The sequence below is a fragment of the Corvus kubaryi genome, unplaced genomic scaffold, assembly GCF_017639235.1.
Source record: "Corvus kubaryi isolate FWS band 111438036 unplaced genomic scaffold, C.kubaryi_AGA036_p1.0 split1-131, whole genome shotgun sequence".
Lineage (NCBI taxonomy): Eukaryota > Metazoa > Chordata > Aves > Passeriformes > Corvidae > Corvus > Corvus kubaryi.
Window position 1 is genome coordinate 3,966,934 of NW_024582073.1, and position 17,713 is coordinate 3,984,646.

The window sequence follows — 17,713 nt, forward strand, 5'->3', positions numbered from 1 at the left end:
TTAGTGATGACAAATAAAGGTCAAGCTTTTTGTTAAGGTAAACAATGACAATGAAAAATGGCAATTTCTTTTCCTCAGACCTGTAAAACATCATTGTAGAGGGAGACGTGCACAAGGACAAGCTCGATGTCCAGCTCCTTTCTATACCTTTGACAATATCCCCTAACGATAATGTTGAGTTTTTTGTTTTCTTAAAAAAGCTTCACAGTCTTAATTAATGTAAATTGCTACATACCATAGGAACAAGTTAAGCTTTTAATTTCTCTTTTTAGTCATCTTATTTTGGTACTTATAACTATCATTGGGGCTTACGCTTCAGTGACATTTAGAATGTGACAAGGAGATTTGAGTGATGTCAAACAGAAGATTGACCCTAATGAAATGCTAAGCAGAGCTTAAATGCATATGTAGAGAAGGTTGAATAAAACAAGAGATGCAAATAATTTAGTAAAACCCACTTCAGAATAAAGGCAGCTGTATTCATTTGGTCTGCCACAAAATAGTCTGATAAATACAATAATTTTTACTTTCACTGCTGAATTAGAGTTTTTAAAGAGAGGTTATTAAGTATGTTTCTTGATTATTTAAGTAAAACTGCTTATAAAATAATTTACCTTAAGTCATCACACCTAATTATCAAGTTGGTGTATATATATATGCAAAATAAGAATAAAAATCCTAAATTTCACTTGTATCACAAATAACGATTTTTACAACACCCTGACAATTCCAACATTTTCTTTTCTTTTTCTGTACGTTTACATCTGAATCGGAGCTCTACAAAACCTGCTTCCAAAGTACTGCAAATGAATGGCAAAGGGAAAGAAAGCAGCTTATTTTAATTTAGCATTTTCACCCAGTGCAGGAGCCTGGACACTAGCAAGTACTCACCGAGGCTGCTATACAGGCAGTTAGCATAATTTTGCTGGAATTACGCTGTATTTACAGACTTCGACACTGGTGGGTGCTAACATTTTATTCCCTGCGCGAGGCGTGCATCCAGTCACTTCTAACAGCGCTGCCGGAGCTGAGCAGCCTCCGCTCCAGCGGCAGCCAAGTCGGGCTTCGGGTTTGTTCCCTTTGGGTTTTAAGCAAAGAGAGAAAAATAGAAGCAAAAACATTTTTTTTACCTTGCATGCTGTCTGTTGTGGGGCTTGTGTTCAGCTGCGTCTCAGTCGCAGAACACCTGCCGTTTTCTTCTGCTGCTAATTGTGTGACAGGCTCATATCGCAATATGGCATCCAGGTCATGGAAAAACTTCATGCTTTTAGTGACATCCCCAGAGTTGTGGGCATATTTAACCGTTCTGTACTCGTACTTCAGGTTTTTGTACTTTGCACGGCACTGTTTCCAGTCCCTGCACACTCCCAACTCCTGCAACCTTTTAGCAATGTAGATAAATATTCCTTTATTCCTCAGGGTGCCGTGCAGTTGTTTTCTGATATTTTTTTCTGACCAGACGCTTAACAAGGCTTTAACCTCCTCCTCAGTCCAATGCTTCCCTGCTCCACTCTCCATGTTGAAAGTGACCTGGAAATGATTCACTATTTCTAGCCAAGATTTTGTTTCCTAGGAAACCAGACGGCTGGTTGTCAGTAAGCTGCGCCGAGATGAAAGGATCTAGTTTTACTGGCTCAAGCTGCCTGAGGGGAGTAACTTGAGATACTGCCAAACAAGCAGGCTCGGCACTGGAGCACAGCGAGGGAAGCGGCTCCGCCAGCGGGGAGGGGAGACCTGGGCCAGGCCGGGCTGGGCCGGGCCGAGCCGGGCCGGGCTGCTCTGCTCTTTCTGGGGAGTCAGTGCGGGCACCAGGGTGTGAGAAGAGAGGCAAAAAGAGTCTGTTTTGTTCCTTTTAAAAAAACCCAAACCCCATGTGAGAAACGAAGCTCACTCCTCTTTTTTGGGGTTTTATAAATTTAATAAGGGACAATAGGGGACAAAGGTCACTTAAAGCAAAATCACAGCGCTGGGTGCGTGGCTCATAGCCAGAGGCACACACACTTACACAAATTTCCCGTTTATATGCGTTAACATTATGCATATTAATAAACCACAATGCATATGCATAATTTTTCTGAGAAGTAATTTGCTTTTTTTTTTAAGAAGGGATTAACGTAGTTTCTCCCCTGATCCGCCTGTTTAGCGCATGCATATTATGATCATGAGGGTCTTTAGGGGTCTTCTTTGGTGACGACTCAGGTCTTCCTCACATCCTGAACTTTTCAACTTTGTCTTCAGAGCATGCGCAGTTATGGTGTTCCTAGGTCTTTCTGGTCCAACCAGTTTAAATTCTTTACTTTGTGGCTAATTGGCTTCACTTCTGCCAACGTCTCATTAGTACATCCTGCTGCATATATAGCTATACTTGTCTATTTTTGAGATTAGTCACCTGGCGAGTTTCTGTTTATTTAAGCGTTAAGCCATTAGTTAACCATATACTAGCTATTACATTGTATAGAAAGTTATGATTCAGATTATATAGGTATAGAAAGTTATGATTCAGGTTATATTGGTATCTTACAACTCAAGCTATATAAGCATCTTGTAACTTTGACCCCAGTTACAATGTTAACTAGTTAATATCTGCATAGCAAAGTTATTCTTAACATAGTTGCACATAATATTTCCCAACATATTATGATATATAATATTTCTTACATTTCACTACTTGCGAAAGCCAAAGCTGTAGTAGCTGTTTGTCACACCCAGCAAAACAAAGCAACATGACACACACACCCCCCCTCACCCCTTGTGGCCTGGCCTCTGTCAGGAGGCTGCCAGGCAGCCCCTGCTCTGGAGGGGGCACGGCTGCGGGACCTTCTCCACAAGGAGCGCATTTAGGATCGTCCTGCCCTACATCTTCACATCTCTGTGCACTGTTTGCCTTTGAACTGCGGGCCGTATAGATACGTTTTATATATTAGCGATATTTTAATAAAAAGCTGGCATACTTAAAGTCTGGCTCAGCTGGTAAAGTGGTGTAAGCATTACGGTAATGACACTGAGCTCCCATGTCTTTTGTCAGTGCTAAGTGAAAGATGTAACCCAATGCCTTGACCAGGGCCTTCCTTGGGGTGTCTGCTTCCCTCTTCCTACTGATTTAGTTAATATTTAAAGGGACCATGACAGTATTAAAATGGAAATTGCCTGTAATATTAACATTGCAATTACAAGTTGCTGAATGCAGTGTATCAACCTTTAAGTTTTACTACCCGTCTTCATCTTTATAGATGGAACATCTTCCCAAGTTAAAGTAAATGGCTTTAAGAATGTCCTCATCTCTGATTATTTTCTTTGAAGAACTGTGTCACTAACAGGCTAAATTTGTTCAGATATGTGGGAAGTTCGGTTTGTTTTGCTTTCTGTAAGCAAGTGTTCTTTAAAATTTTTGCTTTACATCCAGCTGGGACTAGTAACAAATAAAGGGATTTTAGGAACAAGAGAAAATTGGTAATGAGCATGGTAAATTGTAGATTAGCATCCATTCTGTAGATTTTTGTGCCCAATTTTATTGTTGCTTATACTAATTAATTCCAGTGACTTCAATTGAGTTAAACCAGTCCAATGCACAAATAGGACATTAGTTGCAAGTCTTTCTAGAAAAGCATCTTTCCTATTCAGACATTACTATATATGAGAGTGGACAGGAGCTCACTAGTCCACCAAAGTCCTGATGAGTATTACAGGCACAGCAGGCACATAGCAGCAGTTTTGTTTTAGGCAACACTGCCTTATTTCAGAGAGCATTTTAAAGGGAGATGGAGCAGCCTGCACTGTTACCCACAAAAAAAAAAAATCCAGTCTGCAAAGCAAACCTTTTCAGTGGATAAGGACTGAATTGCAAACCATGGGCAGGTGCACAGTGTTCTGCCTGCCTTGGGCAGAGCAGCATCAGGGGATCTGGGGTACACCCAGGGGACCCAGCGAGGAGAAGGGCTGGGGAGGACAGGCAGCAGGACAGGGAAAACTCCTGTATTTCAGCTGAATCAGCTCTTGTGCTCAACAAAGCACAACTGCTAGCCTGAGGTTGATCTGCTGTAAGAGAAGTATTTCCATTTGCAGTGACACTTGTACATCGTACTTGCTTCGCCTGAGTTCAGAAGCTGAGATGCCCAACATTAGGTTTATGCACTCAGATGCTTTTATCAGAGAGTCTGTGTAGCTTTTAGAGGTGTAAAAGCTAGCTTGTCTGCCTAAGTGTAAAAATGCAAAAGCTTCTGTGTAGGTAATCAGTGGAAAAGACGATGCATTCCCCTAAGCAAAACCATCAGTTTTATTAACATCTCCCAATCCAAAGCAGAACTAGAATAGCACTATAGAGCCTACTACTATCGCCTAGACCATTATGCCTCTAAAAATGGCTTTTCCAATTAAGCATCTGTTTTTATGTTATGCCCATACTGAAATTGGATTCCAGTAAGAGCCTGAGCCAGTGCTTATTAGTGGAAAGATTCCCACTGAGTTCAGTGGACTTAGGCACAAACCTTATTGTGACTGTTTTGAAATAAAGCATAACACAGGCAAGAAACCTGAAATTAACATAGCAATTTTAAGTCTGTAAAATAAATCAAATAAGCCTACATTAAAATTCATTTAGAAAACACCTATCCATTGTATGTAAAAGTGTTTCATATTCATTTCAGTGCTTTATGTTGATTTTATTTTGTCCGTAGGGGCCAGGAGAGCGCTGGAATTGTGACGAGTGATGGCGAGTCATCCCAGGCATTCAAAGTGCACAAGGTAAAATGCAAATGAATGTTTTGTATTCTTAAGTGAGATGTATGTAAGTTTGTTTCTGCTAAGAAACCATGTAATTAGAGAAAAAGTAACATGTTTTGATGGGCTCTTTTGATTTTGTCAGTGAGAGTATCTCATTTTGTTACCTGTCTTGGGTGTGTGCTTAAAACAAACATGCCAGCATCGTAGTGCTAGGTGTATCTGTGCATACAGTGACAGACAGACACACAGAAGTTACCCAGAGCATGCTAATGATGCCACAAAAAACTTCTTACCAAAGTCACCCTGCACCTCGGGTGTTAACTCTGCAGATTTGGAAGAGCATTGATGCAAATCGATCTCAAGAGAAAAGAAATATGGTTACAGACTATGCACAAGGAAATGGATGACTAAATCTTACGTTAGTGAGACTCAAGGAAGTGGCAACTACTTTACCCATAGGTAGCAATAAACAGAATCTAAGACTGAATGGAGGCCTGAGAAGGTCAAACAGACTTTCTCAAGGTGATAGAATCACAGGGGATGTTACAAGACACATAATGACCACAGCCTTGAAAGTATTATGCCAAGAGAATACTTGCCTGCTTTGAGGATATTTCTGTTCAATTTGAATAGTGATCAGGAAAAAAAAAAATCACCAGCCTATTCCATCCTGAAAAAGGAGAGGATTGGAAATAAAAAATACACCAGCAAAAAAACCATGGGGCAATTCTCTATGTATGTTCTCTGACCACAGTCAGAAAGCAGTTTGTCTTCCCATTCAGGGGTCTCAGAGGAAGATTAATTAAGCTGTTCAAATCAGTCCAAGAGTAAGAAGTGCTCTGCTGCAGCAGCATGTGTATCTGTGCATGACTGCTCAATACCTCATGCAAACTGTTATCCCTCAAGCATCATTTGTTGCCTCTTCAGGCACTTTCCCCCTCTTACCTGTTACAGCCCAATTCACACACACACATACACATACATATGCTTTTAAATGCACCTTCTCTCAACTTTAGCACCGTGTTATCTGTTCTTCATTCCTGCACCTGCTTGGGTTTCAGCTTTCCTTAATGTTTACAGGAATTCCAGCTTCCTTTAAAGTGGGCTGCTCTATAAATCCCATAGTAAGAACTGCTTCTCAGAATGAACTTCCAGTAGGTGATATAATAATTTGCAGTATCTCTATGTTACTGAGCTACAATACTTAGCTGTGATGCTAAGAATTTAATTGACTACCTCATCAATTTGGATATTTTAAGAGTTGGAGAGCATGTGATGGTTTCTTTTATCCTTGAAGTATGTTTCTCAACTACAGCACTTTGAAAAATTGTAATAACCACAGTGTAAAAAAGAGCTTGTGAAGTAAATTTATCTGACCTGATTGATCCCAGAAGTGGTGCTAATATAACAACATTTGGGTCTGTTACACTGGTGAAAGCATATTTAGGACTCTGAGTTGTAACCTAGTCCATAAAAATGTCAGCAGTTATGATGCTACTGTACCTTTTTGTTGTCCTTCCTGTCCCATCTCACTCTCTTGTTGTTCTATCTGCAGCACAGGTTATGAGCCGTTGAGACCTGTCCTGTATATCTTTGAAAGTCCTAGAGGAGCATTACCCATCATGTATACCACAGTTACCACGTGTGATAGGCAGACCAGGCATAGAAGGATGTAACTATTTTCCACAGGCAGTGGCAGAACCAGGAGTTCATAGGACAACCTGGTCTTAATTTCTACTCTCTGAGCAGTTTTTTTGGACTATTGTTGCTGCTAAATTGTCTCTGCATAGTGCTTGTTGCCAAAAGAAGCTCCTGTCCTGATGGCTGACTAAAACGTTTTGATGCATTTCTGCTTTAAGTAGAAGATAACTTGGCTATATGAAAAGTTTAAGTAAACAAGCCTCTTGAAAAAAATCTTTACTTCAGACACTGGCAAGAATGACAGTGGAATCTAATAAACATTATCATGGATCCACTTTAAAAGTGAATCCAATATACCTACCACTAACTTGTAAAAGGTATTCTCTACCTAGAACTTCCTTCTTGCAACTGTTTTTCTTCTTTGCCTGTCTTCTGGCAGCCTTTTTTTACGTATTTTTAAACAACACAACACTTTGTTAGTGCTTTTCAGAAGATATATTTTTAGCCAGGGAGTAGATTGTTCCATGAAAATCCTCAGCACAAAAATATATATTGCTTTATTTAAAAACAGGACTACTGGGATCTGATATACCACTGTGACACCTACTCAGCTTTTTTCTTTCCCATGTCTTTCAGGTTACTTGCCTTTCTCTTAAAGTTCCATTAATACTATATCAACACTAAGCAGAAGAAGAACTTAGAAAGTTACCAGGAAAGTAAAACCAAACAGAACCCTTTTTTCTTTTTCTCCCAAAGGGAATGGGTCTTATAAATCACGTCTTCAATGCAGACAGCCTGAAGAAGCTGTACCCTTCAAATCTTGGTATTGGGCACACAAGGTACTCCACCTCAGGAATTTCTGAGCTGCAGAACTGCCAGCCTTTTGTTGTAGAGACTCTTCATGGAAAGATTGCTGTGGCACACAATGGGGAGCTAACAAATGCTGCACAACTCAGGCGGAAGGTTAGTACCTCCTTGGGGGGCTCAGGCATTGTTTCTTTCTGAGTGCGAGGCAGAAATGAGCAATACGGTTGCTGTGACTTTTCCTTAATACCAAACTGTTGGGGTAATGAAAGAGCACCCTAATCAAAATAGATCAGTTTTGGGGGGAGAAAAATCCTGTGAAGGGGATTCTGCCTTGATATCTCTTTCTGGATCTGTTATAGGCAATTTCATATTTTTCTCTCGTTTATTTTACCTCTCTTCTCAGAGCATGCACAAAGATAATTAAATGGCCCAAACATTAATTTATGCCCTGAATATTGGTGGCATTAATTTTGGTTGCATGCAGAGCAAAAGAATGAGATGAAAAAGGAAAAATGTAGTACTAGTGTAGAAGATTATACTACCTCATTTTACATAGTTGGTTTGTTGGAAGAAACTTGGCATTATTATGCTGTGATCACCTGAAGCACTGATAAGTTTTAAAACATTTAAATGTTTTCATTGCACCAAGGTGTTGTTAGATTCAAATCTGAGCAGTGAGATGTGAGATTGTTTTTTTAATGCTGGTAACACTTTTGGTTTGTGTCTTAAAAGCTTATGAGGCATGGTGTGGGACTGTCGACCAGTTCTGACAGTGAACTGATCACCCAGCTGCTGGCTTTCACACCTCCACTGGAAAACGATGATACGGCTGACTGGGTGGCAAGGTGAGGAGCATGGGCTTCACAATCAACAGCAGCCATGTAATCCCAGCAGGATATGCAGCTGCAAATGCACACAGCTGTTCATGTGACACACAGTTATGTTCACCTATGTCTCGTTCCAGAATAAAAAACTTAATGAAGGAAACTCCAACTTCATATTCATTGCTAATTATGCATAAAGACATAATCTATGCAGTACGTGATCCATATGGGAATCGCCCGCTCTGCATTGGTCGCCTTATTCCAGTAGGGGACATGAATGGAAAAGGTAAACTATATATATATATGTATGCATAGTTTGTGCATGAAATCACTGATATAAGTAATTAAAGCTATACATACTGAGGTGTAAGTAGGAATGTGTTGCAAAAATCAGTTTTGAAAAATCAAAACATAAAACAAAGAGTTGGGAAGGAAAAATAATCTATAGGGAGTCTGCAAAATTCCAGTCCCAAATAAAGGGAATCTTAGTGGCCTAATGATAGCCACAATTAGGCAGCCCAACTGTAATACAATTTAAATAATTCTCATTGCTTAAACAGGAAAGCAGGGATGAACAGAATCACAGAAGGGTTGAGGTTGGAAGGGACCTCTGAAGGTGATTGGTCCAAATCCCCTGCTCAAGAAGGGCCACCTAAAGGCAGTTGCTCAGGACAATGTCTAGAAACAAGTCTGGTTTCTTCCTTTCTTTCTCCTATAATAAGGTGGGCAAAAGGTGCTGGATTACCCACAATGTATTTCTTAATTCCAACCAACCCAGTCACAAATAGTGACTGGACCATTACACAGTCAGTTTATGGAAAAAATTCTTTGTTCCTGTTCAGCCTGCAAATCAACATTTTCCATTAAGTAAGATTAAAATATCTTCACTTGTTTAAAACTAAAATAATTCAAAGGCAAAGCACTAAATGCTTCTGTATCTTCAGAAAACTGAGTAATTTTAACCACAAAATTTTTTAAAGCATACAGACATTCCTACCCTATGTGACACAATTCAGTCTTTCCTGTGCTTAACTTTCAAAACTCATGGAATTCAATCCAGCATCCATTGTAATCAAAAGCATCTATCTATCAACCTATTTAGCATAGGAAAAGTAAGGAGTTTCCTGTGTGAACAAAAGTAATTATGTCTATGTAAAATCACTGAACTAGAATTTTAAAAGTTTGAAATAGTGCAGGGATAGCAAAGGTAGTTACCTGAACTGTGTCTCTTCATGAGATGTGAATACAATGCTGTTACTTCCACTTCTGCCTAGAACAGGTTTATGGTGTTTATTTTGTGGATTTGTTTGGAATTTTTTTTAATAATAGAAAGATGGAAACAGTGGAATGCTATACCTTTTAATTAGAAATTACAACAGTCTTTAATTGCACACTTGGCAGCCATAGCAAGCCAGATACTGCAGCAAAAATGCAATTCTGGGGGGTCATGGTAGCAGAAATTGGGGACTCTAACTCAAATCTTTTATTTCAGGAAAAGATAACACTGAAACAGAAGGATGGGTTGTCTCTTCTGAATCCTGTAGCTTTTTGTCTATCGGTGCAGAGTAAGTGCCCTGATTCCCACTTTATCTGAAAGCTCTTCCTTAGGCAGTGATTAAACATTAAATCCCAAGTGGCCAAGTGTCATACAGCATGAAAGACACCAAGGATTAGTTTTCTGTGAAGGATGTTTTTGCTAGTCCTGGTTTTTGCCAGTTCATTTTCTTGAACAGATGATTGTAAAAATAGAATTACGTGTGCAGAAAGTAACAGTAAAGACAACTACTATCACAAAGTAAATGCCTCTTATTTGTTACATCATACCTGACTACCCATATAACTTACTCATTTTGCCCTCATTTGCAGCAGCATAGTTGTATTACAAAATAATTCTTCAACTACAGGAAAGTGACATTGGTAGCTCACAGGCTGAAATAACCTGAGTTGTAGCATATGCTGTCTGGTAAGCTTGCCTCCTCATTAGAAAGAAATTAACTGTTTTCTGAAACTTCTTTGAAACCTCTCTTAAGAGAAGCTCACTATGTAGGACCATCAGCTGAATCCTGTGTGTTTTTAAAAAAGCAATTTTGTCTAAACTTCTGCTGTAGCTAGTGCTGCTGCCTGCTACTGCTAGTATCTGACCAGTGAATAAACACAGATTTGCTCACCTCTGATTTGTATCTCCAGAATATTTCAATATTTTGGGATAGATTTAGATTGACTTTGTTAGAATAGCCACCTGAGGACTCATTAAAGGATCTAGAAAAATGTTTAATAAGGTTAAACACTTTAACATAATAAACCTAAACTATTCCATATTTAAACCTAACTATTCGTATTTCTACAGATTTGAGAAATAAAATGTACATTTCTAGTCAGCTTTATGTCATTTGGGGGTAGCTATCTGTCCTCTCTAGACAGATATTTCTCTAGATTTGTCTTGTGAGGCAGGATTATTTGGCTACCACCTCTATTCTTGGATTATATTTCTTACATTGCACTGTAAGGTTTATTAGCTTTCATTGAAAAGTTCTCTAGCATTGATACAGGACTATATTATTAAAATATATTCAATCTCAGTTAAGCCTATACAGTATGTCTCACACATAGGACAAATACCATCATTCTCTGGTACTAAGTATTAGTTTATTGCTTTTGGATAATAATTCAGACTGTTTGAGTAAGGGTCACTTGTCTTAGCATGTTGGTCTTAGAATGCTTCAGGTCAAATCCTAAGATGGAAGCAAGCTGTCATGTTATGATGTTCAAAAACATTTTTTCCTGTCAGTTGACTCCTGTTTGTACTTAAAAATTATCATCCAGCTTCAAGACGTTTCCAGCTTCTCTGTATTTCTTTTCCAAGGTACTATCGGGAGGTCCTTCCTGGAGAGATTGTGAAAATATCCAGACATGATGTCCAGACACTGGATGTTGTACGAAGACCTGAAGGAGATCCATCAGCATTCTGCATCTTTGAATATGTTTATTTTGCAAGACCAGACAGTATTTTTGAAGGTACAAAAATGTAACTTACAGAGCACTTGCCTAAATAGTGAAAGATGTTATCCTGGAGCACAGTGACTCTGGGATCATAGTAGAGTACCACTGAACATAAGCTTGCAGCACACAGCAGGGACAGAATGGGCTGGCAAAGCTTTTGAGATAAAACTCATCAGGAGCAGCATGTAACATCACCTTCCTGTTTCTGGATTGTGGATACAGCCTGAGACAGACTGCCTGCATACTCCTATGGGAGGGATGAAAAGGGCTATGAACATGATTAAGGTAGATGAAATATCTTTTAAAAGTGAGAGACTGAAGAAAGGAACTTTATTGGTTCTTGGGAAACATTTTAAAAATTAGACTTATGAAATAGGATTTACAAAATAACTTTATTTTGATATTTTCTTTGCAGTAAGTGTAATTTCAGGAAGATGCTTTTAATTTAACTTGCAAATCTATGCACTAAGTACTTGGCATTGTCAGTGTAATGCCTTTATTATTATTTCAGTAGAAGCCCTCAAAAATTGTCTCGGTGACAAGATACTAGCCAGGACTCTCATGTCTGGCAAACAACCTCTTCATTGCTTTCTAGGGACATGCTATCCATTGATCCAATACAGTTCCCCACCCTTACAAAGCCAGTTTCATCCCACATTCCTTTGCTTTCACAATCAACTTACCCTTCAGTATCCTCACTTACATTCCTTAGTACTCCTGCTGTAGCCTTTGCCGTGCCTCATCACAATACTTCCAGTTCTTTCCCATGTTGCAAATTTTTTAGGACCTTAAAAGCTTCTGAGTCCGCTTATCCCCTTACTAAATTCCAGGTGAATTTTGCCATCTGATTCAAAGTCAATAAGTGGACAGAAGCAGACAGCAGCATTGCATAAATTTTCTCTGTTGGAAAAAGCAGTCTAAAAATAGAATATGCATGTTATGAACAGGCAGGCATAATTTCTATTTCTTTCCTCTTGCAGATAGATTTTGTAACATCCACAGGACCTTTAGTTAGTTACCCAGTTAGGGCAAACTGGATTTTTATTCTCTGTGTAGTCATAAGAATGTGAATGTTAGAACGTGACATTATGGGAGGAAATTAAAAAATGACCTTATGCAAGTGACTGGTTATTAGTTCTAGAACTTTTCTCACTGACTTCTGTGTCTACAGCTTGACACAGAAATTTGTACAGAAAACTGAGAAGAAATCTGAGCCAAGAAAAACACTTCTTTCTGTTCTTAGGTCAGATGGTGTATTCAGTCCGCAGAAGATGTGGGCAGCAGCTTGCTATTGAAGCACCTGTGGAAGCAGACCTGGTCAGCACTGTTCCAGAGTCTGCAACCCCAGCAGCTCTTGGTTATGCTCAAAAGGTATATGTTACCTTTCTCTTTTTTTTTTTCCCCAAGCATATTTACACATATCTCTTTTTGTAATGGACTATAATGATGTGGGCTGTTAGAGTTGCATATTGATTAGGCTTTATATCTTCAGTATGCAGGCTACTGCTATTGAGTACTCTGCCTTGTTTTTTCTGCCATTATTCCTCTATATTAAGGTTTTAAACATTTTTTGGTTACTGTGAAGCCATACTAAGTCCTAAGGTCACTTTAAAAAACAGTAACTGAGAATAAGAAGTCCTGTATATTAATTCTGTTTAACTGTCTCCTGTTTGCAGTGTGGACTACCATACGTTGAAGTACTTTGTAAAAATCGATATGTAGGGAGAACATTTATCCAGCCAAATATGAGGTTACGGCAACTTGGTGTTGCAAAGAAGTTTGGCGTTCTGTCTGATAATTTTAAAGGCAAACGAGTTGTTATCATTGATGACTCAATTGTGAGAGGCAATACCATTTCACCCATAATAAAACTACTGAGAGAATCAGGAGCCAAAGAGGTAAGTTAATTTTAAGTCAGTACAATAAAGATATAGAATAGAAGAATAGAAGTTGATGGGAGGTTAAAGCACAGGGGCTTGTCTTCATTTGTACTATACATTGTTTCCTTATTTAAAAGGGCAAATGTGGAAAAAAAATGGCTAGTGTGTGTTTATTGTGAAGATAGGTTAAGAAGGTTCTTTTGTATGAGTGTGACTTTTGGATGATTGAGATAAGAGGAACGTCTCCACTTACAAAGCACTGTCTGGCAAATAAAAAGAGAATGGAATACAAATTAGTTAAGATCCAAAACCAAGTATTCCTGATGGGTGACTTGTGGAAGTGCACAAAGTATAACCATAGACTGCTGTAAATACCACATGCCTTAAGTCACCAGAGCACCATTTTTTTAATTGATAAAGATTTTTTAAGCAAAACAGTGTGCAAGTCAGTCACTGGAGCAAAAATGTGCTGTATAATGTTTGGTTTTGTAAGCTGAAACTTGTTTATCAAGAACTGAACACCACAGAAGATAAGTAAAATCAGGATGGAACCTTCTAAGAACATTAGGAAATACATAAAAAACAAGTTCTAAAACTGTCTTACATTCTCCTGCTGTGTTGACATCTGAAAAAAACTTTATCTTACTTTTAACCCTTCAAAGATTTCTGTGCAGTGCTGTGTTCTGTTCATTATCGCTGTGCAGAATTGAGACTTTGCTATTATATTATGATCTGCTGACCATCAACTTATATCAGTCTCTTTTAAAACTGTTTTTATGCAGGTGCACATTCGTGTAGCTTCCCCTCCCATAAGATTTCCCTGTTACATGGGAATAAACATTCCAACAAAAGAAGAACTCATTGCCAACAGACCTGAATTTCATGATCTTGCAAACTATATAGGTAAATGCTACTTTGTTTTTTTTTTTTCTTGAGAGAGCTTTCAACTGTATTTTATGGTCTACTTCAAAATAAAGCAGAACATATCAAGGCACCAGTGGCAAAACTGACTAAAGAATTGTAAGGTTGGTAAACTAGGTGTCTGCAATTGTGAGTACTCCACAGATCAAACCACTTTAGCTACACACTTTTTTTTAACACAGTTAGGGAACTGTATTTGCAAAACAATAGAAAGTATTAGAATAATTGCATAAGTTGCAAATAAAGTATAACAGCAAAGCTTTCCAATACTTAAAGCTCCTTCTGAGAAACTTGACAAAAAGGAGCTACTGCAGTCAAAACACCAGGAAGAAAGTAAGTGGTGAAAATCTGTCCTATAATGAAAAGCGGATGTAGTTTCACTTTCATGAGACACTCATAAAAATATATTCAGAATTTGTAAGCACCCACTGAATTTTCTACAAATTGGCATTTATGTAAATAATTTTAACTGCATTATATATTTCACTTTGAAAGAAATGAATTTGAAATCAATCAAAGAATGTTAAAAACCTGAAATTTCAAGTCATGTTTGCAGCAAAACAAAAGGAGGATCGACAGTTTGTGTTCCACTGTAAGCTCCAATATCCTGTGTTAAATACTGACTTTCACCATCTAATACTGCAATGAATTCTTTTTCCCAAAATTATTGTGAAGGTGGTGGAAATATTTCAAGTTTGTAGGATCTCATTTTTAAGTATTATTCACCATATGAGTGCAAAGGATAGAAAACTAAGGATACGAAAATGCTATCAAACATTCCTACTGCTAGAAAACTTGTATGAACCCATAATGATTTTTTTTTAACATGATGGTCTTCCTCTCCTCCAAGTCCCAGAGAAGCTTGGTAGTCCTTGGTGCTCAGATTTGGGAAGCACTAGTCACACACACATCTACTTCCATACCTCAACTAAGGTTAACTCTGGGAGACTACAAGGAGTTTAGGGAGTCTTAGTACAGTCTGGACTTTGCTTCTGTTTTTGCAGTTATGTGTCACATATTTTTTCCCAACAGAACATTCTGTCTAGATTTCAGTGAGTCTGCTCCCTGCACAAAGTATTTGAGAAGGGCAAGACATACTATGATCTTAAAAATTTTTCATAGTCATTCTCTTTTGTTAAGGTGATCCACCTGGCATCATAATCCAGACGATAATGCGACCGCATTTCCAAAGAGCACTGCATTTGGTACAATATTGCAGCTTTAATTGATGACTCTTTTATTTCCTCTAGGAGCAGACAGTGTTGTCTATCTTTCTGTGGAAGGGTTGGTATCGTCTGTGCAAGAAAGCATCAAAGCAAGACAGGACAACAATCCTAAAACCCAAAAGCCATTTATTGGAAAGCTTGGTCATTGCACAGCGTGTCTCACTGGAGACTATCCTGTTGAGCTAGAATGGTGAACTTTTAATGAACGGACATCAGTTCATATGTTGTTCAATGTACCTTTTTCAATGATGCCTTCTTGCTAAATAGCCTTCTTGCATGTAGGTAAAACAGAAGCCTTATGACAGCTAACTAATTACTGTTACTAAAACACATCTTTAAGTAAAGACTTACAGAAAGTCTGATGTGCTGATGAAAACAATGTTAGCAGATTAAAATACAAAATCATATAGTTTTGATGCACAGTTGTGCCTTCTATTTTATCACAAAATGCTATAAAAACCAAAGTTTTTTTTAATTACGTAGAAGTCCCAGAGTTTGTTGTTTCAGTCTTTCCCCGAAAGCTTCCCCATTAGACTTGTTCACAAAGCACAAATTGTGTGATGATGTAATTTCAAATTATCCAATGCAAAAATATCTGAAGTTTGCTTTTCTCCTTAGGAAAAATACCAGATTTTGAAGAGTGAAATTGCTTCCTCAGCAGTTCTTGCTTAGGTTTTTAAAGAATAGAAGTATCTAACTTTTGCATACAAACAGCCTTTATTAACTGAGGCCTTTGTAACAGATTCTATGCACATGATGTCTAACATGGTTTTTAAAAATGAAGACTCAGGGAAATGCTCAGCCAAAAGCTCTCTAGTTTTGTAACTTTAAAATTAGGTTTTAGAAGTCGTGTAATTACATTATCTCTGTGTGCTTCTATCAGTTGCCAATACAACGTGGAAGGAGAAAAACATACTTGGCACTGCCATTCTTTTTTCTGTTTTACACCTTGTTTTCTCTGGAACAAGTCTGACAATTTCTGAAGTGTACTTTTCATGTGCCAACATCCAAAGTAAACTAAAAAAAAACAACTTTCCATTCTTAACAGTAAAAATGATAAATGAAGATCATGAGTTGTTTTGGATATAGTCTTATTTTACTACATTACTGCTGTTAGAATAAATGTAATGTTTAAAAAAACTCAAGTGTTCTGAAGAACAATTAGCTGTTAAATGCATTGTGTTCAGTTGGTCACAATTACACAGTTACTGGTATACAGGAAGATCACTTGGTCAATGAACCACTAGCTGAAAATGGAAAAGCACCTTTTCAGAACTACTGCAAATTTACGCACAATTTAAAAAATATTTTGTATACCTCAGTCTTTCTCACTGAATACCAGCAACTTAATTTTAGATTTTCTATTTAATATTGTGTATTTTGGCCTTATAATTGTTTGTGACGCTGTTAAAAAAAATAAATAGAAAAGTTTAAGAGCTTCTTCCTTCCCCTTCATCTTCCATAGAGTTGAGAATTACAGGACTGCTAATTAAATTCAAAAGGGAGTTTTCTTATGTGGGATTTGTAGCAATTGTGCCTGATTGACAATCACAACACAAAGTCCTAGTTCAAGAAAGCATGTAAATACACGTGCTTTAATGAAGTCAAGACTGTGACTTGTGCAGTGGAATCAGAACCTACTTGTAGCCAAACCTATGGGAGAACCAAGATTTGTCGAGCATTGGGCTCTTGCTGTGCTTCTTCACCATTGCCCAGATCTGCACATTGGGGATGTATGTAGATCTCTTCTATTAGCAAGTTTGGTTTTTTAACAGAACCATAACAGTTTGTCTGGACAGTAAATTGAACAAAACCAGAACAGGGTGGACACTGACCACCCCCTCTTCCAGGTTAACCAGGAAGGAGTATGAAGAAACAGAAAAACTGCTGTGAACATTTTTCACTGTTCTTCTTTCCCACCCTCAAAAGAAAATCATTTTTAGAAGGGCTAAGTTGAGCTCTTAGATTACAAATACGTGTGAGGAGCCCTTTATATGTGAGATAAACATTTAGATGCACAGTGTAACAAGTCTTATCTGTCTATAGTCATCCACAAGACAGACTGGAAATGAAACTTGTGGAAATTCTGTTTTAATGTGCTTTTAACAAAACGTGCTTTTAACAAAATTTTTGAAGTCCAGTAATAATTACTTTAATGTGATTTGAGCATTGAGTGGCATAATTCTAATTTAAAAAAAAAAATAGTCCCATTGCCTTTTCCCCTCTCCACATTATGCAAATGAATTGTCTGCTACTGTGAGCACTGTAAATTTTGGATGCACTGCAATAGTGAATCTTTATTATGTACTTTTCAAAATCTTAAGTTAAGGAGGAGAATACTTTTCAAGTGTCATTTTATTCGGACAGCTGGATTTATGCTCCAGGTTACTAGACCCCTTTTTATCACATACAGCCAACACACACATCAGTAAGTGTGGTGAAGGAGAAAACTCTGGCTTTAGGTGTCGCTATTTGCATTAATGTTTTACTGTGAAACCGTTTCTGCTGTATTACCGATGTGCAACTGTGCCAAACTATCACTTACAGAATGTGATGAACAGTAGAAAGCTAATGTCTAACTTCTCCCATGCAAACATTAAAAATGGTTGTGAACTGGTCTTCTCTTTCTCTCCCTCTGCGGCATCACCGGCACCGTGCGCAGAGGCTTATTTAGTAAGGACACCATGAATGTGCC

The 17,713-nt window shown here is 38.1% G+C and overlaps 2 protein-coding genes across 3 annotated transcripts in view; one reads left to right on the forward strand and one right to left on the reverse strand.

Annotated features, from left to right (window-relative positions):
* The window catches only part of LOC121676830 (trihelix transcription factor GTL1-like), a 29,855-nt gene extending 28,284 nt beyond the window's left edge, over window positions 1–1,571 (reverse strand). Inside the window, exon 1 of one of the 2 annotated variants that reach the window (XM_042053807.1) lies at window positions 1,131–1,571. In XM_042053807.1, coding sequence (XP_041909741.1) covers window positions 1,131–1,518 — 388 coding nt within the window. In that variant the 5' untranslated portion in view covers window positions 1,519–1,571. The remainder of the gene's footprint in view (window positions 1–1,130) is intronic. The other variant, XM_042053806.1, reaches the window with a different exon arrangement.
* The window catches only part of PPAT (phosphoribosyl pyrophosphate amidotransferase), a 47,365-nt gene extending 29,729 nt beyond the window's left edge, over window positions 1–17,636 (forward strand). Inside the window, exons 2-11 of the mRNA XM_042053809.1 lie at window positions 4,674–4,740; window positions 7,117–7,323; window positions 7,900–8,012; window positions 8,132–8,277; window positions 9,484–9,556; window positions 10,855–11,006; window positions 12,235–12,362; window positions 12,668–12,889; window positions 13,654–13,774; window positions 15,043–17,636. Coding sequence (XP_041909743.1) covers window positions 4,674–4,740; window positions 7,117–7,323; window positions 7,900–8,012; window positions 8,132–8,277; window positions 9,484–9,556; window positions 10,855–11,006; window positions 12,235–12,362; window positions 12,668–12,889; window positions 13,654–13,774; window positions 15,043–15,212 — 1,399 coding nt within the window. The 3' untranslated portion in view covers window positions 15,213–17,636. The remainder of the gene's footprint in view (window positions 1–4,673; window positions 4,741–7,116; window positions 7,324–7,899; window positions 8,013–8,131; window positions 8,278–9,483; window positions 9,557–10,854; window positions 11,007–12,234; window positions 12,363–12,667; window positions 12,890–13,653; window positions 13,775–15,042) is intronic.
* The last annotated feature ends 77 nt before the right edge of the window (window positions 17,637–17,713 follow it).